Raw genomic sequence first — 27,620 nt, 5'->3', positions numbered from 1 at the left:
ACCTCTTCAGCAGTCCAGAAAGACATCTGCTATTATCCCCATTTTACAAATCAGAGCAATGAGGCATCAAAGAATTTGTGCTAGAACAGAAGCTCTAAAAAGTCCGGGCCACTGCCACTCCCCAAAGCTGTTTACTGAAAGGAACAGATCTGCAGGGCCATTCCCCTGGAAGCCCCGCCTCCCCGGCATGGGCGGGGCTGGACGAGGCTTCACCTCCTCCCCTTGACGCATCCGGCCCCGCCCCGGCTCCCCACCTCTCGCGGGATCTCTCCGGAGGACCGGACCGGGTCAGGCCCCATCATGGCGGCTGAAGAGGCGGATGTGGACATCGAAGGGGACGTAGTGGCGGCAGCAGCACAGCCAGGGTGAGGCGAAGACATTGGGTCTCGTTGGGGCGGAGAGGGGCGCGGGTGCAAAGAGACGGTCCTGGGAAGATCGCGGGTGCGTTAAGGGATAGGAAATCGGAGACCCTCCGCTAGGCCCGCCGCGCCCGCTGGCGTGTCCTGATCCCAGCGGGCGGATACTCGGCGCTAAAGTGGGGATGACTGTTTCACCTTTTTGCCGAAGTGCTGTTACGGCGCCGACTTCACCTGGCATGTTGCACACCCGCTAACGATTATATCCCTCCTCTCTCTTCCGCCGCAGTACCTTCCCAGTTATCTCCGCAGCCCCACACCCGCCGGTACTTGCCATAGGGGCGTTCCTGCAGTGTCTAGAACGGGACCTGAGCACGGGGACCCTTGTTCTAGCCTTCGCAAGCCGCGATGACCTTGAGCGAGTCGTTTCATCTCTTCTAGCCACAGGGTTCCTTTTTTCACATGGAGGTAGTTGTGAAAAACTTCTGACTGAAAGGCGGCTTGACTTACAGGCTTTAGAGTTGGACAGCTCTGGGTTTGCCTTCTGCATTTACTGGCCCTGCCTTAACCTTGGACAAGGTACTTAACTTGTCTGACCCTCAGACCTCCTGTGTAAACCGAGAATCATCTTCAGGTTGTTGTGAGGACCGAATGAAATAATTATTCTGCGTGCTTTGGTATATGGTAGATGCTCTGTAAACGTATTCTTTCACCATCCCTACCCTGGGTATTGGGAGGACCCAGCGAGATATCTCAATTAAATACTGATTGCTGCAGAACAGCCCAGTGTGGTTTTAAACAGCAACCTCAGCTTGGAAGATCTGGTCCTTTGGCTTCTTGCTTCCCTAGTAAGGAAATCCATAGTACTGTTTTTTAAATAAGGAAATCAATATGTACCATTTTAAAAATGTTCTTCCAGTGTCTCCTTTTAGTAAAGGAAGAGGCCTAGAGTGGCCAGGAATCCAAGACCTGAGTTCTGAACTCAGCTGGCCATGTTGTTGATGTTGTGAACAACTTTGTTAATTTATTAGGCCGAACCGTGTAAAATTGCCAGTCTTTGACCTTTTTGATGGGCACGCTGGAAATTTTATATGGTTCAACTGTATATCAGGGCCTCTGTGAATTGGGAAAAAAGTACCAACCCTGCCCACGGGGGGCTAAGATAGTGGCCATAAAAGTGTTTTGTGAACTCTACCCAAAACCGAAACCAAACCCACTGCCATCGAGTCGATTCCGACTCATAGCGACTCTATAGGACAGAGTTGTGAACTCTAAAGCACTATTAAAATGTGAAGGGTAATTAAACTCATATAGTCATTCTCCCTGAATCTTTAAGGAAAACAGCCGAAAGCTATGCAAATGAGTAGGGAGCCTGTAGTAACAGTGGTTGTTCACATTTGCGTAGTGTTTAAAACTTGGCCAAATGCTTTTACATGATTGATTTAATTTCCTTTTCACATGTTCATAAGATAAGTGGGCAGGAATATTTAATCTGTAGTCCTGAGAGATATGAGTGGCCTTGGAAACATTAAAGAGCATTGGCTCTGCCAAAGTCCACCCAGGTTCTTTATTTTTTTATTGTGTTTAAGCCCCCTCCCCGCTTCTCAGAGCCCTGGTAGTACAGTGGTTAAGAGCTCAGCTGCTAACCAAAGGTCAGCAGTTTGAATCCACCAGCCGCTCTTTGGAAACCCTATAGGGCAGTTCTACTCTGTCCAGTAGGGTTGCTGTGAGTCGGAATCAACTCGACAGCAACACGTTTCGGCTCCCCTTCTCATTCTTTTTCTCTTGTTACTCTGCTTGGGTTTTCTGTCTACCAGCAGCAGCTGTGGTCATCTTAGTCTCCTACAAGCAGATTTACAGAGATTTTTGATCCTTGGTCAGAGCCATTGCCTTACAGAACTCCAAGGAGCATCATTTTTTTTTTTTTCATGGTGTTGGAGCTCTATTCACAATGGAATTTTGTGTGAATGGTGCCCCCTGGGAGCCCTGGTGGCGGTGGAGCAGTGGTTAAGAGCTCAGCTGCTAACCAATAGGTCAGCAGTTCGAATCCACCAGCCACTCCTTGGAAACTCTGTGTGGCAGTTATGGACTGTCCTATAGGGTTGCAATGAGTCAGAATCAACTTGTTGGCAACAGGTTTGGGTTTGTTTGTTTGTTTGTTTGTTGGCGCCCCCTGAAGTATGCAGATTAACTTAAAACATACTTTTTAAGCATTTCTTAAGTAATAAGTACCAAAGTTAGAAGATGGCGTTGAACTTTTTTGGTTTCTGTTTTATTTCTCCTGCCATTCCTTATTATTCTCCTTTTCTTCTGCTCAACCTTTAAATCAAGTTGTTCCAAAGGACTTTTGTCATAGGACTTCTACGCTCACTACCCACACAGTCCCTGGTGATGCCATCTTAAGACTTCAATTTCTTTTAGGTTGAACCTTATGAAATTTTGCCAATGTTCAACCATTTTTGAACTACAAAAATGGCAGTTTCTTAAGCTCAACCTCATATATACTGGTGTTTCCCAAATCTGTCACCAACCCAAATTTCTCTCCTAAGCTTCAGATTTATTTATTCAACTCTCTAAATCTGTCTGTAGTTGTGTTCCACAGGTACCTCAGTCTCAACTTACAGTTTTTACTGCCACACCAAACCTGCCTCTCCAGTGTTTCTCGTTCAATAAATGGGACCAGCATCTACCCATTCACTCGAGGCATAGACCTGAACCTTATTCCTTTTCTTCCCCCCTCCCCGCTGCATATACTCCCTCCATCTTGTCAGCCATTAAGATCCTGTTGTTTCTGTATTAAGTATCCTCTAAAATGTATTCACTTCTTCCTATTCTCACTTCTTATTTCATAGGTATAAGTTACTGTGAAGGAGCTCTGGTGGCACAGTGGTTATTCTCTCAGCTTCTAATGAAAGGTCGACAGTTCAAACCCACCAGTCACTCCATGGCAAATACCTAGTGATCTGCTCCCATAAGGAGTGCAGCCTAGGAAACTCTATGGGGTGGTTTTACTCTGTTCCGTAGGGTCGCTATGAGTCAGAATTGGTGGCATACAACAATAGGTTACTGTCACCTCTACCAGTATTTTTATAATCACTTCCTCTAAACTGCTTGTCTCCTTGTCCCTCTTTTATTCTTTCCTAAAGTTAGTCTTTCTCGACATAGGAAAGCCAGGGTGGAAAGGTGGAGTGTGCTGTCACATTATAGAGAGAGCAACTAGGGTCACATAACAATGTGTCTATAAATTTTTATATGAGAAACTAACTTGAGCTGTAAAATTTCACTTAAAGCACAATTTAAAAAAAAAGTAGCCTTTCTCACATCCAAATCTGTTCATGTTATTCCTTCAATCCCTCATTGGGTTTTCTGATAAAATTTTCATTCCTTGACTCTTAGACATACATGATCCATGCTTCACCTACCTTGTTTATTCAGTTGTTCAACAAATATTAATCTAGTGCCTTCTGTATGCCTAAGCTCTGAGTATATAACACTTAGGAAAACCAAGTTATATAACTCACATTCTTATTGGTGAGACAGATAATGAACATATTATGTATTTTTATATGTATAGATGTGTGTATACATATGTTTATTATATGTACTTGTTTTTGTGTGTGTGTGTGTGTATATACATACACACACACACACACACGATATTTTTATGTATGTATGTGTATGTCATATAAAGGAGCCCTGGTGGTGCAATAGTTTAGAGCTTGACTGCTAACCGAAAGGTTGGTGGTTTGAACCCACCCAGCAGCTGTGCTGGAGAAAGACCTGGCAAGCTGCTCCCACAAAGATTACTGCCAAGAAAACTCTGTGGGATAGTTCTATTCTGTCACATAGGTCACTATGAGTTGGAATCGAGTCAACGACACCCACCAACAACATATTTTATATATACATGTAAGTATATGTATGTATGTCAGATGGTCGTAAGTGGAGAAAGAAAGGAAAAAATGATGGCTTGTCAGCTTTATCTCTTGCACTTACCTAGTGTCTTAGTCATCTAGTGCTTCTATAACAAATATCACAAATTGATGGCTTTAACAAACAGAAATTTATTCTCTCATAGTTTAGGAGGCTAGAAGTCTGAATTCAGGGGCCCAGCTCTGGGGGAAGGCTTTCTTTCTCTGTTGGCTTTGGGGGAAGGTCCATGTCATCAATTTTCCCCTGGACTAGGAGCTTCTCAGCACAGGGACCCTGGATCCAAAGGACGCAGTCTGCTCCTGGTGCTTGGTGGTAAGAGGTTCCCATTTCTCTGCTTGCTTCTGTCTTTTGTATCTCCAAAAAGATTGACTCAAGATGCGTCCTAATCCTGTAGATTGATTTCTACTTCATTAACATAACTGCCTCTACTGCTGCCTCATTAATAGCCTAGTGGTTAGGATTTACAACACATAGAACAACCACATTGAATCACAAAATGATGGATACAGTCACACAATCCTGGGAATCAAGACCTAGCCAAGTTGACACACATTTTGCGGGGAGGCACAATGAAGTCCATAACCTTAGGAAAATTATATGGTCTGGAAGTAAGGGACCTTATATGTAAGTGTAGTTATAATGGCTTTTAAAAAAAAAGAGGGAAAAGCAACAGAATCAGTGACAAATTGTGAGTTATGAGGGGAAAATAGCAGGCTCAGATTTCTGACTTGGCCAGCTAAAAGGATGGGGTGTCGGTGACTGAGACAGGGAGCAACAGAAGAGTAGCAGATTTGGAAGCAAAGCTGAGTCAGGTTTGAATGTGTTGATTTGTAGAACATATGGATTACACCTCAACATAAAGAAAACAAAAATCCTTAGAACTGGACCAATAAACAACATCATGGTAAATGGAGAAAAGATTGAAGTTGTCAAGGATTTCATTTTACTTGGATCCACAGTTAACACCTGTGGAAGCAGCAGTCAAGAAATCAAAAGATGCATTGCATTGGACAAATCTGCTGCAAAGGATCTCTTTAAAGTGTTGAAAAGCAAAGATGTCACCTTAAAGACAAGGTACACCTGACCAAATCATGGTATTTTCAGTTGCATCATATGCATGTGAAAGCTGGACAATGACTAAGGAAGACCAAAGAAGAATTGATGCCTTTGAATTGTGTTGGTGAAGAATGCTAAATATACCATGGACTGCCAAAAGAACGAATAAATCTATCTTGAAAGAAGTACAACCAGAATGCTCCTTAGAAGCAAGGATGGTGAAACTATCTTAAATACTTTGGATACGTTGTCAGGAGGGATTAGTCCCTGGAGAAGGACATCATGCTTGGTAAAGTACAGGGTCAGCAGAAAAGTGGAACACCCTCAATGAGATGGATCAACACAGTGGCTGCAACAGTGAGCTCAAGCTTACCAGCGATTGTGAGGATGGCGCAGGACCGAGCAGTGTTTTGTTCTGTTGTATGTGGGGTCGCTATAAGTTGGAACCGACTCGATAGCACCTAACAACAGCAAGAACAACATGGAAATTCAGGGAAGATGGCCAGATGCATACACCCAAGGTGTGGATATAGCTAATCCTTATTAGGAATGAATACTGTGTGAAAAGATTTCTGCAGTGAACTTGAAGTGATACTGCACCCTTGGCAAACCTAGGCTATTGAGGAAAGGTTTCCTTTTGCTGATGTGTCCCAAAATCCTTTATTTAACATTCCTAGTGGCATCTACCAGATCAGAGTTGACACTTGAGTTTAAACTTATTTTCCATTAATAATTGAGAGAAATTACTGCTTTTAGTTTATTATAGTTAATTAGTATAGGTTTGTAGCCCCACAATTTTTTATAACCACCATAGACTAATCGAAGTTATAAATATATAAACTTGTTGACGGGTTTTTTGCAGTCTTAGAGATATAAAGCTTTTGCCACTAAGCAGGATCTGGAAAAAGTCAGTAACTTTACTAGAAATGTTATAACTCTAAGATATGAAAAAACAAATATTAAATTTCTTTATATAATAGGTTGGACCCCCAAAACTTAACTAGTCAGCCTTTTTGCATATGAAGCAAATAAATGTGACTTTAGAAAGTTCTTATCTGTTCCATAAGAAGAGTGAGAGAGTTAATGAAGTTTAATTCCCCATAGACATAGAAAATCCCCAAATAACCCAAGTTACCTTTTTATTTTTAATTATAAGCATTCTTATTAAAAAAAAAAATTTTTTTTTCCCGCATACTATCTTGAGTTTTTTACTATCTTTCGAGTACTTTCTATTTTGGTTCTTCCATTATATATCTGTTCCTGTTTTTTCTTCATTTTGCGGCTAGTGCTATTAATGGTTTTTTATAGTTTAGATATAGCTAGAAGAATTAATGTGAAGTTGAATTCCTGTATACACAAAAGACATCTGAAGTGTTGGCTTATGGCCACAGAGCCTGTTGTGGTTGCTGCATCAAGTTATATATTCTTGAGGAACAAATAGGGTAGTTTACAGCAGTCATGTATTGCACGGGCCAAAGAGGTAGAACAAACATTTTTGCAATGTTAAACCTGTCTGTTAAGGGAAGAAAGAAACTAAATATTTGCATAATGCCTACAACCTGCCAGTCACTGTGTGATAGCTGTTACCTCACATAATATCACTTTTATATTTGTTCTGTTGTTTACAGAAGCAATGAAAATACAGTATCTGTGTTACAACAAGATCACTATCTGGATTCATCCTGGAAAACTGATAATGGCCTTATTGTAAGTATTTTGTAAGAACACTAGGTACACTAAGTTATCCCAGAGTAGCCCTTTTTTTTTTTTTTTTTTTTTGACTTGGTGCTTCCTCTCAACCATCCCAGAAACAATATATTGAAACATTTTTCTTACTTTAAAAATGAAAGAAATTTCTTATTTCTTTTGATTTGGAAATATGGCCTATTGGGAAACAGCTTTGGAGCCAGCTAGATTGAGGTAGAAAGCCTTGCTCTGTCACTTACCAGATTTATGAATCTCAGTTTCTTTATCTAAAAAATGGGTATCAGTGCAGGACTCACTTCTTCCATTAGCAGTTATTTTGTACTTACTGTATGCCATACACTAGGCTGGGTTTGGGGGTACAACTATAATCAAAACAAATGTTTTTCTGCTCTCAAGAATTTACCTTCTAAAGGGGATTCAGGCAAGAAACAAATAGACAAATTAGTTACAGAATATAAAGGAAATACGAAAGATGCTGGCTGAGAATAACAAGGTGGGGAACCCATTTTAGATAAAGTTGTTAGTAAGGGTGACTTGGAGGAGGTGACATTTAAGTTGAAAGCTAAGAGAAAAGAAATAGGTAAACATGAAAAGAGTTGAGAGAAAAGCATTCTAGGCAGAAAGAACAATAGCACAAGGGTTCTGATTGAAGTCCAGTGTCGACTGTAGTGGGAAAAGAGGGAGTAGCAGCGTGTGGCAAGGTTGGAGAGTCAGGAAAGAGTTATATCACATAGGGCCTAGTGGTTCAGATTACGTTAAACAGTTTAGACTTTATTCTGTGTGAACTGGCATGTCGTTTAAACATTTTATATGGATGAGTAAGTTCATTTTTACAAGATTCAACTTGGGGTGCTATGGTGAAGATTAGGTTGTAGGGAAGGAGGAATATGGAAACAAAAGGATCAGTTAGGAAACTTTTGTAGTGTTCTAGGCAAGATTTGATGGTGGCTTGGCCTGAAGTGGTGGCAAAAGAGATACAAATTTGGATTATATTTTGGAGGTAGAATTGGTTGATAGACTGGATATGGGGATTGGGGAAAAAGGAAAGAATTCGGGGTGATTCCTGAGTTTCTAGCTTGAATAACTTGGTGACTGGTAGTGTCATTTACAAAGGTGGGAAGGCAGGGGAGAAACAGGTGTGTGTGATAGTGAATTTTGTTTTGAAATGTTAAATTTGAGAAGGGTACTAGATATCCAAGTGGAAAAGATGAGTGAGCAGTTAGATAAAACAATCTGGAACTTGGAGAAGTATTCTCAGCTGAAAATATATATGTTTTGAGAATTGAAAATGATTATAATCATCTAGGAAGAGATTGTGACTTGAGGGGGGATAAAAGAATTATAAGTTTTGAAAAGAGATTGTCTAGTATCCGATAGGAAACCTTGGTGGCATAGTGGTTAAGTGCTACGGTTGCTAACAGAAGGATTGGCAGCTCGAATCCACCAGACGCTCCTTGGTAACTCTTTGGGGCAGTTCTGCTCTGTCCTATAGGGTCGCTATGAGTCGGAATCGACTTGATGGCACTGGGTTTTTTTTTTTTTAGTACCTGATAGCCATTGTTACTTCATCATGCATAGGAGCATGTGACCTGGAATCAAAGAGATTTGCGTGTCAGGTCTCTGCTCCTCCACTTAAAATGGTAGCAGTGCCATGAATGCATCTGTGAAATAATAATCTCTATCTGACGGTGTTATTGTGTGAATCAAAATGATATATCTGTGTGCTCAGTAAATGGTAGTTGTTATTATTTGTAATCATATCGTCATGTATTTTTATTTGACAAAACGTAGAAGATAACATAAAAAACAGTAAATAAAAAGAAAAAAACACATTTTTCTCTTTTTTAACAGCCTTGGACTCTTGATAGCACCATCAGTGAAGAAAACAGAGCCGTCATTGAGAAAATGTTGTTGGAAGAAGAGTATCCTTTAATGATTATAAGAAAAGTAAAGATTTCAGGGTTAAAAATGTATTCTTGCAAAAATTATAATGGGACGGATGGAGTAGTCAACTGGGTTTTATTTGGCCCCAGACTCCTGTTATATAATATTATCTATTTTCAGCAAAAAGCATCATTTTATTCCTCAAGTTCTATTTTCTTGCTAAGTCTAATATCTGACTCAATATTTTTATTGAGTTGCTGTTGTTAGCCAACTCTTTATACCAAGTATAACTTTTTTATATTGAGTAAAAATTATAATATTTAAATCAGAGCTAAATCCAGATCCAAGATCTTTTAGTCCAAGTCTCCATTTTCAAAATTATATAAGTTGAAACTCAGAGATGTTAATTTGTCCAAGGACATAGAATTAGAATATGTAGAAGTTCTCACTTCCTACTCTACCAATTTACAGGTGTAATGTGGGAGGAATGTAAGTAAAAAGCATGAAATAAATACTACAGGATCAAAAATCCCCCACCCCGAGAAGTTGTGGATCCTTGTCCACAGTTCTGCCACAGGCTTCTTGTTCTAGTTTCTTTGATCTGTGTGTGATGTTAGCAGTTCTAGATTAATGAATACATAAGTAGTCATTGGTTCCCTTCCAGATATGGAAACGGAAGTCATGAAAATAAGAGGTATGTAAGCTCCTAGAAGCCTGGGGTGGTGTCGTCTTAATGTTTTTGTCCTCGGCACCTAGCGTAGCACTGGGCACACACAGTATGCAGTTGGTAAATATTTGTTAAGTGAAGAATTTTTTATTAAGTAGTCTTGTTTTAACAACTTTGAAAGGGAGGGTTCCTGGATGCCTGGCGTGTTTGACCTAAGTGTTTCTCCTTTTTATTAGGTGGAGAATAACCCTGAACTCCTCTCTGTCATCATTAGAAATATGAAAACAAATATGCCCACCTTTTACCTTGGGCAATCAATCCATTTATTATACTCTTCATATATTTTAAAGAAAATGTTTAGATAATACATTGGGAATTTTTCTTCTCTTGGCCACTTTTTTTTTTAAAGTAATACTGTGTTTTCAGTGAAAGTTTACACAGCAGATTAGGTTCCCATTCAACAATATCTACACAAATTGTTCAGTGACATTGGTTACATTCTTCACAATGCTTGAACAATCTCATTATTCATATTCTGGTTGTTCTATTTCCAGTAATCTAGTTTCCCTGCTCCCTTACCTTCTCATCTTTTGTGTTAAGGTAGTTGTTGACTGTTTGGTCTCATATGGATGATTTTTTAAAGGAGCCCAGTATCCACGGGGTCATAGCTACTTCTAGTAGGAAAAAAAAATTTGCCCTAGAGTCAATTCCAATTCATGGTGACCTCACGCATGTCAGCATAGAACTGTGCTCCATAGGGTTTTCAGTGGCCGATTTTTTGGAAGTAGATTACATGGCCTTTCTTCCAAGGCACCTCTGGGTAGACTCAAACCACCAACCTTTCAGTTAATAGCCAAGGACATTAACCATTTGCATCATCCAGGAATAGAGAAACTAGCATTTAGTATCGAGCATATGTTTTATGCAGGCACTGTATTGTGGTATTTCACACGTAATATCTTACTCAATCCATATGACAACTCTTTAAGGTATAAACATTTTCTTTGAACATTTTATTGTGCTGTAGGTGAAAGTTTACACAGCAAATTAGTTTCTCGTTCAATAATTCAAACACAAGTTGTGCTGTGACAATAGTTGTAATCCCCAGTACTCAGTGCAGTGCATTAGTACTCTCCCCATTTCCACCCTGTGTTCCTAGTTGCCATTCGTCCGATTTCCCTGCCCCTTCTTGCCTTCTCATCTTTGCCTTTGGGCACATGCTGCCCATTTGGTCTCATATAGTTGAATGTTCTAAGGAGTACTTTCCTCATGAGTGTTACTGATTATTTTATAGACCTATTTTTTTTGGCTGAAAGGTGATCTCCAGGAGTGGCTTCAGTTATATGTTAGAAGGGTGCCTTAGTCCACCAGTCTCTATCAGACCTGGACTTTTATTATGAATTTGAATTTTGTTCTACATTTTTCTCCCACTCTAACTGGGACCTACTGTTGTGTTCTTGGTCAGAATGGTCGATTGTGGTGGCTGGGCAGCATCTAGTTCTTACTGGTCTCAGCCTGGAGAAGGCTGTGGTTCATGTGGGCTCTTAGCCTTTTGGACTAATTGCATCCTTGAGTCTTTGGTTTTCTTCCCTCTCCTTTGCTTCAGATGAAGGAGACCAATAGTTGTATCTTAAGACCCTAGATGCTACTCACCAAAGTGGGATGTAGAATATTATCTTTATGAACTATGTTATGCCAGTTGACCTGGATGTTCCCCAAGACTTACGGTCCTTAGCCTTTAAGCCCCGTAACTCAGTCATGTGAAGTTTCCATAACTATGCCCCATCTGCTGTATTATATATATGAATGTACATGCAGCACATACAAATATGTATATAGAAATACCTACAACCATAGAGGTATAAACATTTTTATTGTAATTTTCACAGTCCTGATGGGCTTTGAGAGGAATTGGTTCATCTAAAATTCCAGTGTGACTTTCATGAGTATGTAAGTGCCTACTTTGTGTAATTCACATAAAAATTGTATGTCTTTATTATTGTTTTAAAAGTTTCCTTAATAAGGGATGATGAGAGGGTGGAGGGGGTTTGAAGCTGGCGAAATGGACACGAAAAGAGAGAGTGGAGGGAGAGAGCGGGCTCTCTCATTAGGGGGAGAGTAATTGGGAGTGTGTAGCAAGGTGTATATGGGTTTTTTGTGAGAGAGGCTGACTTGATTTGTAAACTTTCACTTAAAGCACAATAAAAATTATTTAAAAAAATGGTAAGATAAAAAAAAGTTTCCTTAATAATTATTCAGGTATTATTTATCTAAAAAATCACTTCGAGAAAAATTCTGGCTTGATCAAAAGGAAAATGAGAAAAAATGTATGAAAAGGTAAAATCGATTTATAATACTTCTGGAAGTTTGAATTGCATTTTTAAAAAGTCTTCACAAGCTTCCTTATTTTCTTTTTTCATATGCAGTTTGCAGAAAACAGGAAAAATCATGTATGTACTTATGTTTTATCTTTTTAAAACCTTTTTGATTTGTTAGAAATTAATGGGAAATGTTTAAGAAAAAATTTATAGTTGTCCTTTGGAAAAGCCCTCTTGACCTTGGGTTATTAAAAAATATAAAGTGAATATAAAAGTAAAGTTTCTCATATAGATTTTGGAATGCAACAAGTATAATTTTATGATATCCTTTATTTGCCAAAATTTCTTACATGGCCTGAAGCAGGCGATTCCATTAGATTACAGAAAAAATTATTTCTTAGGGATTTATGGGGAAATTTTAAGAAGCTGCTATCTAATAGATTAGGGATTGACTTTCTTTTGTTCTTCTATTTTCAGTTATTTTAGATAGGAACTTAATTTGAATTAACTTTAATCAAAAAAACCAAACCCGTTGCCATCGAGTCAATTCCGACTCATAGCGACCCTATAGGACAGAACAGAACTACCGCATAGGGTTTCCAAGGAGCGCCTGGTGGATTTGAACTGCTGACCAGGGTTTCCAGAATTAACTTAGATAAATTATCTAGAGAAGTTAAGTAAACTTTTTATTTATATTCTTTCCCTATAATTGAAGAAAATTTGACGTTATTTCGTGTTTATAAACATACAAGTTCATGGTACCTTAAAATGATGAACTTACTGAATTCATTTAGATTTGCAATTGCCAATAGCTTCAGCACTAAGCAGCCTCTCGCTTTTGTATTTTGCTGAGTAAGCAACAACAGAAAAGAAGTTAACTGAAAGGTAATGGCTTACTTAAGTTAATGAGCATCACAGTTTTGTTTTTAATTTCTTAAGATACTGTATTTTAAAAGAAATGTAATGCCATAGTTTTTGGACTTCTTTTCTGGCTCAATATTTACGTGGATTTACATGGAAAAGTCAAAGAAATAATAATGTTCGTGAAACCAACTTAAACTCTTATGTGCCTGTCAGAATTTGGGAATATAGTAGTGTCTGCTGCTTTGTGTCCAACCTAAGGAAGTCTATTTGTCATCACACTGACTTTCTTTGGTGTCTTTTAGTGTTATCCTCACTCAGACACAAGGATTGTGTTTTGGGGGTTTATATTCTGAACTAGAGAACTGTGCAAGCTAGGGTAAATCTTTCCCCTGGTAGATGCTGTAGCCTTTTTTTTTTTTAATTCTTAGACTCAAGGTACTGAATATAGCCCATGGCTGTCTATAACCTTTAGCTGCATAAATATGGAATGTTCTATTTCAGAAATTTTTTTGCAATTCCTTTTTTTCCCCTCAGGGTACACTCTCCTACAAAACCAGCCAGTTACTCAGTAAAGTGGACGATAGAAGAAAAAGAGCTGTTTGAACAAGGGCTGGTAAATAGAGCAATTTTTAATCTATAGTAAAATGATTTTAGAAGCAAATATTGATAGAGTTATAAGGATAAATTGGTTTGTAGAGACCGGAAATATCTTTTTAATTACAGTGATAACACCTTTAGTTTTTCTACAGTTAAACTGATGGTGTTTGTAGTGTAGCACAAGAGAATTCCTTTTAATATATTTATAAATTACTAAAATACTAAGACAGCTTTGGATTGATATTTTAGTTTTCCCACAGTTTTGTTTTTTTTTCTAATTAATAAAACTTAAGAAATTGACTTGTATCTGTCTGCATGATACCACCTACCTGGATTAAAAAGCAAAATTATTCAGTTGTCTGATGTTTTCTTTCAAAACACAACTAAAGAAAGAAACTTGGACATTTGAAATCGTCTGAGTGATCAGCTGAGTTCTTTTTTATTCAGATACTTGGCATTGTGCACACAGTCTAAATATCTTAGTGGATATAATTGAAGACCAGAAACATTTCTTTTGCATGACTGTTTCATTGACATCTATTCAACTGTCCACAGGTTACATACATAATGGGGAAAAAAAAATGTGTGCCAATTTCTAATTCTTAAAATACTCCTTACTGTGAAGAAACTTTTAACAAAATATTGAGGATTTTTTTTCCTACTATTCTGAGTAGGTTGTATTTTTTCTTTTAAAATTTTGCATTTTTATATATCCCATGTAGAAATATTTACATAATCATATTTATGTAAGATTGAAGAATGTTAACTGAAATAGCATTGTTAACATTTCTACAGGTGATGGAAAACAATGTGTATTTTTATAGTTAGTCATCACCATGACATCTGTATATTGTGATGTTTTTTGTGGGTTTTTTCTCTTCCTGGGGTTTGTTTTTCCTGTGCTGTTGAAGTTTTTTATATTGGCATTTCAGTCTATTGCATGATGATCATTTATATGATGTAACTGTATTTAACCAGCCATTTATCTAAGGTTGCTGACAACTTTGGGGTTTTGCCCTTTATCAAAGTCTGTATTTATATGTGCATACATACACAAATGGGTTGAAAACTAAAGGTTCATTTTTAGGACTGCATTTTCATGGTTCAAAAATTCAAAGGGTACTAACGTTGTAGAGTATCATCTCCCTTTCACTCTTGTCTTAGCTTTCAGTTCTCTTTGCCGGAGGTAACTACTGTTACTTCAGTTCTTTGTGCATCCTTCCAGGGATATTTTGTGTATATGTAAGCAAATGCATATTTATTTATCTACATATCTGCAGAGATACGTAGGTATCTATTTATATACATAGAGAGGTATTTAGAATGTTTGCTCACACAAAGAAACATACAACTTTTGGTTATATTCCCAGCCTTTTAAACTTACTGATATAGCTTGTTTATGGACTGAATTCTCTCAGGCTTGGTTATTGTTGTTATTAGCCGCTTTCAAGTTCATCCCCTACTCATGGTCCCTCAGGCACAATGGAACCACATTCTGCCCAGGCCTGTGCCATCAAAACATTGAAACATTGTGATCTATGCGGTTTTCATTGGCTGGTTTTTGAAAGTAGATCACCAGGCTTTCGTCCTAGTCTATCTTAGTGTGGGAGCTCTGCTGAAACACATAAGCCTCCACGTATAGATGAGTACTGGCTGTAAATGTGGTGTATTGGCCAGAAATTGAACCTGGGTCTCCTGCATGGAAAATGAGAATTCTACCACTAAACCACCATTGTCCCCACTCAGGCTTGGCAGAAGGGAATTATGTAGTATAGAAGGAGGAAGGGAGGTGGTGCAAACTGTTAACTTGCTCAGCTGCTAACTGAAAGGTTAGAGGCTCAAGTCTACCCAGGGTTGCCTCTGAAAAAAGGCCTGGCAGTCTACTTCCAAAAAATTAGCCATTGAAAACTGTAGGGAGCCACAGTTCTACTCTGACACACATGGGGTCACCATGAGTTGGAATTGACTTGATAGCAGCTTGTTTTTCTTGTGCATAGGGCTGTCCCTTTTCAGTGTTTTGAAATTGGTGAATGTTTTCTTCTCCTGTTAGTGTCCCTTCCCCAATTTTTTTTTTTTTAATACCCAAGCCCCTGTAATCGCAGTGACTGTCCAGATCTCTCCTGTCTCCCAGAGTGCTCCACTCTACCAAATTATCTACGGTAAAACATACTAAAACCAAAACCTGTGAAAGGAGGAAGCCTGTCAGAGAAGGAAAACAAATATCTTCCACTAATAGAGGGCAATAGAAAAGTAATAAGACTGCACCCCATCAAAGACGGAAAACTTGTGAGACAGAAAAACAAGGCAGTCTCGTCGAGTTCTGGCTTTCACAGGTTCCACTGTATTTGTTTTCATCCCACAATACAGATAACTAATTCTTCAGTAAATTGATCCCAGCTAAGTGTTAGTTAAAAGCAACCTTAAATAATTAATACATACTTAGTAATAATTTCCCAGAAGTACTTCCAATTTAAGAAACCAACCTATATACCACAATCTCTAATGAGTGCCAGAAATAAGTAATGTATATAAATTAAGGTTTATCATTTGGGTCAGATCTTTGAGGATGATTTAGTACTATTAGGCATGACCGCCTGGCCTGTAAATCTAGCCTGGGGCTCAGCTTCTCTGAGTTGTGGCTATTTCTGGACTGTTTTTTTCCCCTCCCCATTAAAAAAAAAAAAACCCAGTGCCATCAAGTCAATTCCGACTCATAGCGACCTTATAGGACAGAGTAGAACTGCGCCATAGAGTTGTCAAGAAGTGCCTGGCGGATTCGAACTGCCGACCCTTTGGTTAGCAGCCGTAGCAGTTAACCACTGCGCCACCAGGGCTTCCTCCCTCCCCATAGTTTTTAAGAATTCTAAGCAACTAGAATTGTTGAACTACCTTGGGAGAGTATCTTGTGTTGGAAGTGTTGTAAAAAAAGATTTGTGAGTCAGGTAATTAGTTATACTTGATATCTAAAAATCCTTTTCAGCTGTAAAATTGTATGAATTCCTCTGTGTACTTGAGAACACATGGATGTTCCCTCAAGTTCTAAGTTGTTGCCGCTGCAGCTTCAGCGTTAGCACGGGCAGAGCCTTTGACTAGAGGGCCTTGGGGAGCATTGGTTGTAGTTGTGCTTTATTTCTGATTCAGTCTTCTAAGTCAGTAAAGATGTGTGCTGTGAGACACGTGATGGATGTGGCAAAATACGGAAACTGAGTGAAACAAAGTGCTATTTTGAAATTAGTGTCAGAACATATTCAGTTGATTGTGTAAGTGGAAAATGTAACCTGCTTTTCTTTCAGATACGGATTTCTTTTAAAAAGTTATTAGACTGGGGATATCGGTGTATAATATAAATACATACTGTTAGGTAGCAGAAGTGTTGGATCTTCATTTAACCACAAAAAAAAAAACTTCATTTAGATGGCTATAAAAAAAAAAAAATAGTAACTCCTAAATCATTTTGGCCAATTTTCAGAAGTTCATGTTCCAAAAGAAGGTGGGCTTTGATTTTAAGAGCCTGGTCTATAGGAGGCTTTGTTGAGGGGTGGTTATGAAAATAAAGATGGCTAGTGCTTTTAGTTTTTTGTTCATTTGTTTGTTTTAATGTGTCAGTTGCTTAGAATGTTAACAAGTTAATCGAAAGCGATTTTTTTTTTTTCATTTCAACAATAGGCTAAATTTGGTCGAAGGTGGACCAAAATTGCAAAGCTAATAGGAAGTCGCACTGTTTTACAAGTGAAGAGTTATGCCAGACAGTACTTTAAAAATAAGGTAAGCAAAGTATAAATATCGCACTTCGTAGTGATAATATTTAGAAGAGACAAAATCAGTAATCAGAAATATTTCAGGCATTAAAGTCTTTACTGTTAAAAGTTTTTATATCGAAAATACTGTATAACTCATAAAGTACTATCCACATATTTATCTTTAAAAACCCCATAGCATACCTTTAGTGTTGTGAGTGTTCCAATTAAATAGGTAGTCATGTTATTCACTTAATTTCAGACAGCTAAATAAAAGGACGAAATGGTAATTGTTCAGAAATGGCTTACAAAGTATGAAGTGTATTACAGAGGGAAAACCTTAGAGGTCTTATTTTAATGTTTCCTCTAGAAAAATACCTTTTCTTTTTTAAGTATATGCTTTATAGAAACTTGAAAGCATTATTAGAGCTTAGGGACTATAATCATGAACATGATTCTGAAATCTATTAGCGATAAAGCGTTTACAATTGTTGTAAAGAGTTCTCTGAAAACTTGAATAAATAGCAGTGTTTAGAAAGGGTTAGTTATGGTCTAGTTCCTTAATCTTGCAAGCAGTCTGCACTGTATTCAAGCATATAGTTTTGATATTTAGGGTTTTTAAATATATTCTGCTTGAGTTCTGTGTACGTAATTATATGGAATTTGTAAATGTCTTAAGTGAAATTTGGTGTTATCTTTTAATATAAGTGAGATATGCTCTGTGTACAAAATTATGTCTAACCTGGTGTCACTTGGGATAGGTGTTATGTAATGGGATGGATTCAACATATATCAATCACCTGCTTTTTCTTTGAACCAAACAAAACCCTTTTCAAAGCAGTTAGACAAGGGTGGGAGCTCTGGTGGCGCAGTGAGTAAGAGCTCGGCTGCTAACCAAAAGGTTGGCAGTTTGAATCCAAGAGCCGCTCCTTGGAAGCCGCGTGGAGCAGTTTTACTCTTGCCTATAGGGTCACTATGAGTCGAAATCGACTCGACGGCAGCATGTAGACAAGGTTGAAGTATCACGGAACAGAATAAAGTTTAACTTGGTTGTTCTTAGCCCCATGCTTCTCAAATTGGGACATGCATAATTCTAGGCTATACGTGGTGCATCTTGAAGTGTCAATTTTACTCAAAGACTTGGAGCGGATTGGTTTTAATATTAAAATAGACATTGATATATTATGAAATATAGTACAGAATTTCATGTGAATTTTTAAGATAAAAACAGGCTTCAAATACATAACAAGCGTCTTAAAGGCTACTTCAGGCTGTGCGTCCAAATTTCCTTTTCTCTTCTGCTAGCTTTTGTTCTCCTTAACCTGTTAAGACAGCCATAAATACGTGACCCTGGGATTCTGTTGTGGTATACAGTCTATCAACAGTCTCTGAGAGCTGTCATATCCCTTGGGTATATCAGTCATGTACAAGTTTTTTCAAAAACTCTGTGTATAAAAATTTTATTTCAAGCATATTTACTCGTTAACTTTCATTATCTTTTCCTTGTTACATTACCAGATGTTTATGTCTGTAATAGTAGATATGGAGGATAATTTCTTGCCTTCAATTATAAGCTTTTTAATGTTACAGCTGCATTAAATGAGTCTACCAAAAATTTTTTTCTATTGTCTCTATATTTAAATGAAAGATGATTTTAATTTACTAAGTAAAGATCTGTGAGGTTACTCAAAAATGGGTTCCTTTAAATTAAGGATTATTTTGCATAATAAGAGATGATTACCTGAGGTTTCAGATATCCTGAGCTTTATGAATATCTTCATCTTAGAATACCTTAGTATAATAGTTACTGGTTCATTCTCTATGTTTGATCTGAGCCAAACTTTTTAAGACTTAATATTGAAAAAGAAATAGTAGTTCTATATAGTTCATGGCTTTTTGGTTAATAAAGATCATCAGACCATGAATAAATCAAGCATATTTATGGAAGTTTGCAATGATCAAAATGTAATTGTAAACCATTTAAAGAAAGCACAATAAAAATGTAATTGACGTGTACTTAGTTTGATAGCATTGTGTTTATCCTGTATTTTTGTGCCAGTGCTTAATTTTTTATAATGCTAATACTTTGGGGGTTTTATCCTGATTTTTAATAAGGTAAAATTAGATGGTCTGGAGAAAGAAACACCAAATCAGAAGAGCAACAGTGACCTTCAGGTTAAAAATGAAGATGAAGGAACAAAGCCATGGACACCATCACCATCAGGTTTAAGGGGACTTGCCGATCCCAACTTGAATGCTGTCAAAATTGAAAAGTTATCTGATGATGAAGAAGTGGACATCACAGATGAGGCTGAAGAGTTGCCTGCTCAAGCACCTGAAAAGAATCCTAGCAGTGGTCTCCTATTAGACATTCCAGATAGTAAAATTCATGAAACCAATCAAGGAGAATTCATTGCTTCTGACACAGAGAAAGAGTCCTTTTCTAAATCTTACAAGGAAAGTCTTCAGAATATAAAGCAAGGAGAGGCAGAAATACTTTCAAGCTCAGTAATTACATTACAGACTGAAAAACAGAGCACCAGTGACAAAAAGTCGTTTGACTTACATAATCAGAAATGTAATGAACTGATTAAAAACTGTGACAAGCATTGTGAAAATGGAATAAGAGATGATGCTGGGCAATTGCCTTTTCCAGAGCCTTGGGAAGCTCAGAAAGATCTGAGTGATAAGGAAATGCTTTTTCATTCTTCCTGTCAAATCAAAGAGGAGAACCATGAGGAAGAAGAGCTTAAGCCACCAGAACAAGAAGTAGAAATAGATAGAAATACCATTCAAGAAGAAGAAAAGCAAGCAATTCCTGAGTTTTTTGAGGGACGCCAAGCTAAGACACCAGAACGCTATTTGAAAATTAGGAATTACATTTTGGATCAGTGGTAAGAAAGAATTATATTTTAAATACTCATGATACTCCGGAGTATTTTAATGAGGCCTATTAAGAATTTAGTATCTTACATTGATAGTAATCCAGAGAGCTTATTATTGTATTTAAGTGGACAAGACTTTAGATTTCTCATTGTGAAGCTTTTTTGAAAACTTCGCTAAACACTGTCGTCTATAGCTGCCCATCTGTTTGTCCATAGGGTGTTCAGACCTGGAAAACAAAGGGATAGATAATTACCTGAAGAATCTATTTCTTAGGACAATGTTAGGAAGATGTAGATAGAGAGTACTTCTTCTTCACTAGAAAAAGAGAACATCTTTTTCTTTCCAAGTTTATGACGTACTTTGTAGTTAAAAAAAAAAAACTTTGGTGACAGAGGGATAGTGTGGCTAGATTGTAGAAGTTGTTCTAAATAGCTGCCTTTGCTTTAAATTTTAAAGTTGTGGCATAATATCCTTTATCAGGCTTCGTCAGGATGCGGGAATTTTCGGATACGCGAAGTTTCTCCTCTGTATTGTCAGCACTTTTTTTTTTTTTTAATTATTTAGTGGGAGATGAAAAATAGACCAAAAAACTTCCCACCTTGTTAACCTGAGTACTCTGAAGGTAATTTGAATTTTTCTTAATGGCTTTATTAAACCATCACTAAATACTCTTAATTGTTACTGCTTCGGTAGTTCTGAATTATGTAAGGCCATCAATAGGGAGCTTCACAGTTCCTTGTATTTATCCCTTATTTTCTTTTCTATTATATCAAGGGTCTTCTCATCGTATCGCAATAGCTCTCTCCCTAAACCTAGAAAGGTTACCAAAGGAAAACATAACCAGGCTTGTTAAATCAGTAACTTTGATCTTATTAAGTCGTTTGGCTTTTAAGGATAGCCATGTTCTAAGGGAGATTTTTGATCTTGTTTTTGAGTCATAGCTATCTCACAGATGTTAGGGTTGTTAAAAGTACAACTTCTGGGTAAGGGTGGCATCATAGTAAATAACACTTGTAAGGAACAACTCCTGACATTTTTATAGTGCTTTAAAGTTTTTTTTTTTTACAGTTTACAGAAAGCTTTTCTGTAACATCCCATTTGCTTCTTCACAACAATCCTGTGAAGTAGGCAGGTGGTCTTATCTCTATTTAATAGAGAAGCATTCTGAGGTTTGGAGGGGTTTATAGACCTGCGTTTGATTATCCAGCCAGTCAGTAACAGAGGAAGGATTTCACTTCACGTCTTGATTTTAAGTCAGACTCTTTCTACCGTTCCACATTGCCTAATTCACACTTTTAAAAAAAGAAAAATTAAATTAGACCTCTTTCAATATTTATGTTTGTTCTTGGAAATAATAAGAAGGTGAAAGCCAAAACGGAAGGACTTCAGAATCACAACTTAGCAAAGTTTTTATGATCAGTGAATACTTAATGTTACTTTAATCAGGTTCCATTTGTTACTTTGGATTTTGGGTTCTAAATGAGGCAGAACAATTTATATAGGTAGTAAAAATTATATGACCGTAGTGTCCTCATGTCATATGTCTTAATTCATGAAATGACCCACATGCCGTTTGCCTTAATTCATGAAACGATCCCCCAAACCAGTTAGATGTTGCTATTTCATTATGGTGCTTTAGCAGAACAAGGTATTAAAGCAAAAAGAAGTGTTTTGAACAGGAACTCAAATATGTTCTCTTCAGAAATAGAAGAGAGGATGGTTAGGGACTAGAGGTATTAAAAAAAAAAAAGTGAAGAATGAAAGTTTTTTAAAAATAAGGAGGCCTGCCAGATTTCTTTGTAGCTAAAAAGATACTTTTCATAAAAGCACATGGAAATGACTGCCTGTTAGGGAAGTGTTTTTATTAAAATACTAACAACTACCATTATTGAATGCTACTGAATGCCATGCACTGCATTTAAATCAGCTCCAGTCCTCTTGACACCTTTGCAGAGTAGGTATTGCCCTCCTTTTACAGATGAGAAAAGTGAGGTTCAGAGAGAATAAGGAATTTGTCCCAGGTCACACTAAACCAAACCAAACCCATTGCTGTCGACTAGGCAAAGGTAATGCTATCATCTGCAGTCATCACTCATTATTTTCACTCTTTCAACTCTGGGACTTTTCCCTGACTTTTTATTCCGCCTTATATGCTGTTTCCCTCCAGATCTTAGTGAGTCTGGCGTCAGGTCGCATTCAGGTCTGCTCAAGGGAAATCAGAGAGGCCTTTTCTGACCACCCTGTCTAAAATAGCTCTCGTATCTCCTCCCTCCTACCCTCTGTTCTCTTACCCTTCTTCATAGAACTTATTACCACTGAAATTATATTTTCATTTGTGTATTGTCTGCTCCCCGTGCACACATGGAAATGCAGGCTCCATGAGGGTAGTTTTTGGTATTATAACAATGTTTAGGATATAGAGGGCACTCGATATTTGTTGGAAGGAAAAGATTAAATGAATGAATCATCACTATGAATGAATATTTGTAGAGGCCTTACTGTGTGTTCAGCAATGTGCTAGATTACTGAGTTCTGTTAAGCCTTTTGATTTAGGTAATATTTAATTTGATTGATACAGCTTTTAGAAATTTGGTAAACATGCTCATTCCTGCTTTCTTGCCTTCATCCGTGCAGTTCGTTTCTTTTTAAGACACAGTGAAAACTTAACTTTGCTCTGAAACTTATGATACCCTCCCAAATCACAAATTATTTTTCCCTTTCCTGAACTTCTATAAAATTTATGATTTTTAAATCTGCTTAGAGAAACCCCCTATCTAAAATAGCCTGTGCCTGTTTGTCTACTTCATCTATTATCCCTCTTTTTCTTCTTAGTACTCACTACTACCTGATATAACATTAAGCCCCCCCCCCTCACTTTTGTAAGTTCTTTGACATCGGGAACTTTGTATTGTTCCTCTCCATATTCCTAGTGCCTTGAGCAATGCATGGTATGGAGGATGCAAAATAAATATTTATAAAATAAAATAGGATTGAGTAAGAAATACTTCTGTATCTGAATTATGGTTTGTAATATCTGTGCTTGAGTCCTGTGTTGGCACTTCCTTAAGTAAGCACTTTAATTCCTCTGACCCTCTTGTTTCCTTATCTGTAAAATGGGGATAGTAGCATCTACCCTGTAGAGTTGCTGTGAGAATTGGAAAGGAATGTGTGACAGCATCTGGTGTAAGCATTCAGTAAATGGTGGTTGGTCTTGAGTCCAGAACCCTGGTGGCACAGTGACTGATTTCACAGCTCAGCTGCTAACCAAACGGTTGGCAATTTGAATCCACCAGCCACTTCTTGGAAACCCTATGGGGCGGGCAGTTCTACCCTGTCCTACAGAGTTGCTGTAAGACAGAATTGACTCGATGGCAACAGGTTTAGTTTGGTTTGGTTTTATTATCAAGTCCTATATTCCTCTTAAATTTTATGTAATGCTGTCTAGCATGGTATATTAAGTATATTCAGGAAATTTTTTATTATATAAACCTCTTAATTTTTCCACAGTCTCTGGGAGCTTCAGGATTCCCTTTGGATCTCTTATAGTATCTATTTCTGTTTTCTACTGAGAATAAGCACTTAATACTTATCGGCATAATGATTAAAATCTAATATAAAACTTAAGAATTTATAAAATAAGTGATAATTAAAAAATGTACAGCAAAGTAAGAGTAGATGAGCCTACATAATACATTAAAAATTGGAAAAGTAATATTAATACTTTTAGGAGTCCCAGGGTGGTGTAGACAATTTTTGCTTGGCTGATAACTGAAAGGTTGGTGGTTCAAGTCCACCCAGAGGCACCTTAGAAGAAAGGCCTGGCAAACTACTTGTGAAAAATCAAACATTGAAAACCCTGTGGAATGCAGTTCTATTCTGATACACATGGGGTTGCTGCCATGAGTTGGAAGCAGCTTTATGGCAACTGGTTTTAAATACTTTCAATATGATATTATCAAAGTATGCTTTTTTGTTAAAAGATTCAGGCTTGCTTGAATTTGGATCTGTAGATAAATAAGCTTTTAACTTCGAGGTCCTGGGGTAACTGGAATCTATTGAATTTAATGTTGGTGAACAAATAATACTTGTACAGATCACACTGTATATGGGAGTTACTGCATCATTTAAAGATTTCAGAAGAAAGTATACTTGGATATTATGTATTAGTGTTGTATTTACTACATGTTTACACATTGAGAAGGGGTAAAATTTTAAGATATTTCAAATATTAAATGTTTTCCCAGAAATTTTTTTCATTTTTTTTTTTTTTTATCCAAAATAATTGTACTTCCATCTCTTAATTAGGGAGATATGCAAACCGAAATACTTAAATAAGACCTCAGTACGTCCTGGCCTGAAGAACTGTGGGGATGTTAATTGTATTGGACGGATTCATACATACCTCGAATTGATAGGAGCAATCAATTTTGGATGTGGTAAAAATAAAAACCCAACAACGTCTTTTATTCGACCTTTTTATCCTTATAGCACCCATTAATTTCTTTGGTGGTTATAATTTAAGTAAATTTGAATATAGATGTAGCATTCAAAGAGATGCTGAAATATTATGGAATAAATATTTTGAGATTTTGCTGTAAAACAGATTTTTATTGATTAAACTATATTTTCCATTGACCTACAATGAAAATTGGTGGTATAATTTTAAAGGGAAAATAGTCTCAGTAAAAGAAATAATTTAAGAATGCAATTCTTTTTTCTGTGTCAGGTAAAAGGAAATTATGATCCGTAATAATTAGCCCATTTAATTTGTTGATATTGTATTAGGGCTAGAAATGCTCTCTAGTGATGTTTAAATAAAGGAAATAGTTTACTGAGAATCTACAGTTACTTGTAATAGAAGTGCCAAAATATTTCTTCATGGAAGAACATTTCTTTCACTGAGATTTTTTTCAAATGTAAAGTTGATGAATATGCATATATTTAAATAAGTTCTGTCTTTTTATTGAATTAACATGACACAAATTTTTTAAAGAAAAACATAGCCATAGTTGCACAGTGATAAGGTAATTAGAATTTTGTAACCCATTGTTTAAGAAAAGTATATTCTGTATTCTGTGTCTTTGAAAATGAGACATCTAACCAGAAAACTTCTTGTCAGAGATGATTTTATATAAAGATGATAGAATTTACGGTCTGCCCTGGAGTCTGTCTTTCATTTCAGTGTTTTTGTTTGCCCGTAGCACTGTGTATTGCGACTGGCTTTTCAGGAAAACTAAGGCATTTCAGCTTCCTCAGCCACTAAAAGAAAAATGCAATCACATTTTCTATACTATTCTTCCAAAAGGCTTGTTGTCAGGTGCTGTCGAGTCGATTTTCAACTCATAGTGACACCATGTGACAGAGTAGACCTTTCTCATAGGGTTTTCTAGGCTGTAATCTTTATGGGAGCAGATCAACAGATCTTTCTCCCGTGGAGCCACTAGGTAGGTTCGAACCACCAACCTTTTAGTTAGCAGCCAAGCGCTTAACTGTTGCGCCAGCAGGGCTTCATCAAAGTAGGTTTAGTACTCATTTAATCAGAAAATAAACAAATGCCCCACTTCCCACGTATTCCATTTGATTGAAATTTCCTTATAATAAAAGCATTACTTTTATTTAAGAATTACTTAATGTATGATTGTGAAATAAGAATCATAGAAGCTCAGCTGTAAAGAAGCTTAGAAATTGACTACAGTTTATAATCAGTGTAAATGTGTCTTCTTATTTTAACAACGAGTTTGGTAAAATAATTGATCGTTTTGTTTTTCTTTAATTCTCATAGAACAAGCTGTATATAACAGACCACAGCCAGTTGATAAAGTACGAATCAGAGACAGAAAAGATACAGTAGAAGCCTACCAGCTCGCCCAGCGTCTGCAGTCCATGGTAAGCCGTCACCTTGCTCTCTAAAGGATCTCTCCAAATTGCTCCTTACTCGGTGTGCCTGCTTCTCTTCATCTGTTGAGCAAATGACCATTTAGTGGAAGAACATGTTTCCTCTTGTATTTCACTTCAGCCATTCACTTTTCTGGCATCCATTCATTTTCGTGTTGCTTTATGAGGCAAAAACAACCGAAAAATCCCCTCAAAAATTAGTGACAAACTTTATACAGAGGTTTGCTTTTTTTTTTTTTGCTAAAGTGGTCTTAGGCTGTTTGGTTTTAATTTATAAATCTAATGTGTCTTTTAAAACTACACAGTTAAGCTATTTTCTCTTTCCTTTTTTTTTTTTTTAGTTTTTAAGAATCAGCTTTTTGGAATAACTAAAATATCTTTTAATTTTTAAAGTAGTGAGTTTTGTAGCTATTTTAAAATTCTCAAATCTTATTTAAAAAAATAAATGATCTGGCAAGCTTCTTACAAAGCAGAGTCATAGTATGATCTTAATGGCTTTACTAATTAAATAGAGTGAATTCATAATAGATGAGATAAATGAAAAAAAGTATAGATGATAGGTATTTTCTCAGAGTATTCAGGCTGTAAACCATTTCTACCTAGATTTTACTAGCTTAAGAAAGGATGTTTTCTAATATAGTTCCTGGGGTTTGTGCCTCTCATACACGGGCCTCTGGCAGCTGCTCTGTCTTTAGGGCCTTAGTATTGAGATTTGCAAAACTGGGTGTTAGTAATTTGTAGTTTTTCACTATTTGTATTAAGTAGGCAATCTTTTCTAAGATTGAGATATAATCTCAGTCTAAAACTACTTCTAGTTTTCAGTATCAAAATTCTTGCCGTATTTTCTTGCACATTTTCTACCACAAGTAGAAGAAAGGGAAATCATTTTCTTAATGGTTCTTTTTGGTCTTAAAAATATTTTTCATCCTAGTGTTTTATTTCCAGATGGTGAAAGCAAATGAAAATTAAAGAAGTAATCCAAGTAATATACAGAAAGTCATCACTGATATATTTCTAAACAGAGTACTAACTATTGAACATAAATTAATAAAATAAAATTTACTAAGGCATTGCTGACCAGAAATTGCAATATTTTAAGTGGATAAATTAATTTTTAGAAAATTATCATTTTCGTTTTATGCATTTATGTGCTGCGATTTCAGCAAGTTAATCTTGTAACCTTTTGCTTTATTTTAATCGAATCACAGCGTACAAGGAGACGAAGGGTCCGAGATCCGTGGGGAAACTGGTGTGATGCAAAGGACTTGGAAGGACAAACGTTTGAGGTAACTTGGACTGTTTCAAATGGCTCATCTGTGAAAGCTGTTTTGTCAGTACATATTTGTACATTTCAATGTCTTATGTAAACACGTCATGGTTGGTAGAATAGAGGGTCAGCGAAAAAGAGGAAGACCCTCAAGGAAATGGATTGACACAGTGGCTGCAACAATGGGCCCAAGCATAACAACAATTGTGAGGATGGTGCAGGACCAGGCAGTGTTTTGTTCTCTTGTACACAGGGTCATTATGAGTCAGAACCAACTTGACAGCACCTAACAAGAACAACAACATTGTTTCATATGTATATATATATGTCTTCATTCCATGTGAGTTTGTCTATCTAGAAGTCACCAGTAAACAACAAAACAGAAGGCATTAATGGTGCAGTTAACTAGAAACTTGTTTTCAGAACCTTGGTTCTCTATCTCCAATTCTTGTC

General features: G+C 37.0%; 1 protein-coding gene across 12 annotated transcripts in view; it reads left to right on the top strand.

Moving 5' to 3' along the window:
- The first annotated feature begins 233 nt into the window (after positions 1 to 233).
- The window catches only part of MYSM1 (Myb like, SWIRM and MPN domains 1), a 51,392-nt gene continuing 24,005 nt past the window's right edge, over positions 234 to 27,620 (top strand). For 7 of the 12 annotated variants that reach the window (XR_002786076.2, XR_002786075.2, XM_023549542.2 and 4 more), the window contains exons 1-11: positions 234 to 365; positions 6,974 to 7,052; positions 8,904 to 8,974; positions 11,863 to 11,940; positions 12,030 to 12,053; positions 13,320 to 13,398; positions 17,049 to 17,147; positions 19,235 to 20,013; positions 24,311 to 24,441; positions 25,788 to 25,891; positions 27,109 to 27,186. Coding sequence is in view for 10 of the 12 variants with exons in the window: in XM_023549542.2 (XP_023405310.1) it covers positions 301 to 365; positions 6,974 to 7,052; positions 8,904 to 8,974; positions 11,863 to 11,940; positions 12,030 to 12,053; positions 13,320 to 13,398; positions 17,049 to 17,147; positions 19,235 to 20,013; positions 24,311 to 24,441; positions 25,788 to 25,891; positions 27,109 to 27,186 (1,587 nt within the window). In the remaining 2 variants the exon portion in view is untranslated. Of the gene's footprint in view, positions 366 to 398; positions 4,602 to 6,973; positions 7,053 to 8,903; positions 8,975 to 11,862; positions 11,941 to 12,029; positions 12,054 to 12,398; positions 13,399 to 17,048; positions 17,148 to 19,234; positions 20,014 to 24,310; positions 24,442 to 25,787; positions 25,892 to 27,108; positions 27,187 to 27,620 lie in introns of those variants that run through there. The other 5 variants (XM_064282035.1, XM_023549543.2, XM_064282037.1 and 2 more) reach the window with 5 other exon arrangements.

The sequence above is a fragment of the Loxodonta africana genome, chromosome 3 (genome assembly GCF_030014295.1).
Source record: "Loxodonta africana isolate mLoxAfr1 chromosome 3, mLoxAfr1.hap2, whole genome shotgun sequence".
Lineage (NCBI taxonomy): Eukaryota > Metazoa > Chordata > Mammalia > Proboscidea > Elephantidae > Loxodonta > Loxodonta africana.
Note: the sequence above shows the minus strand (reverse complement) of the source record. Positions and strands in the feature narration are given on the sequence as shown.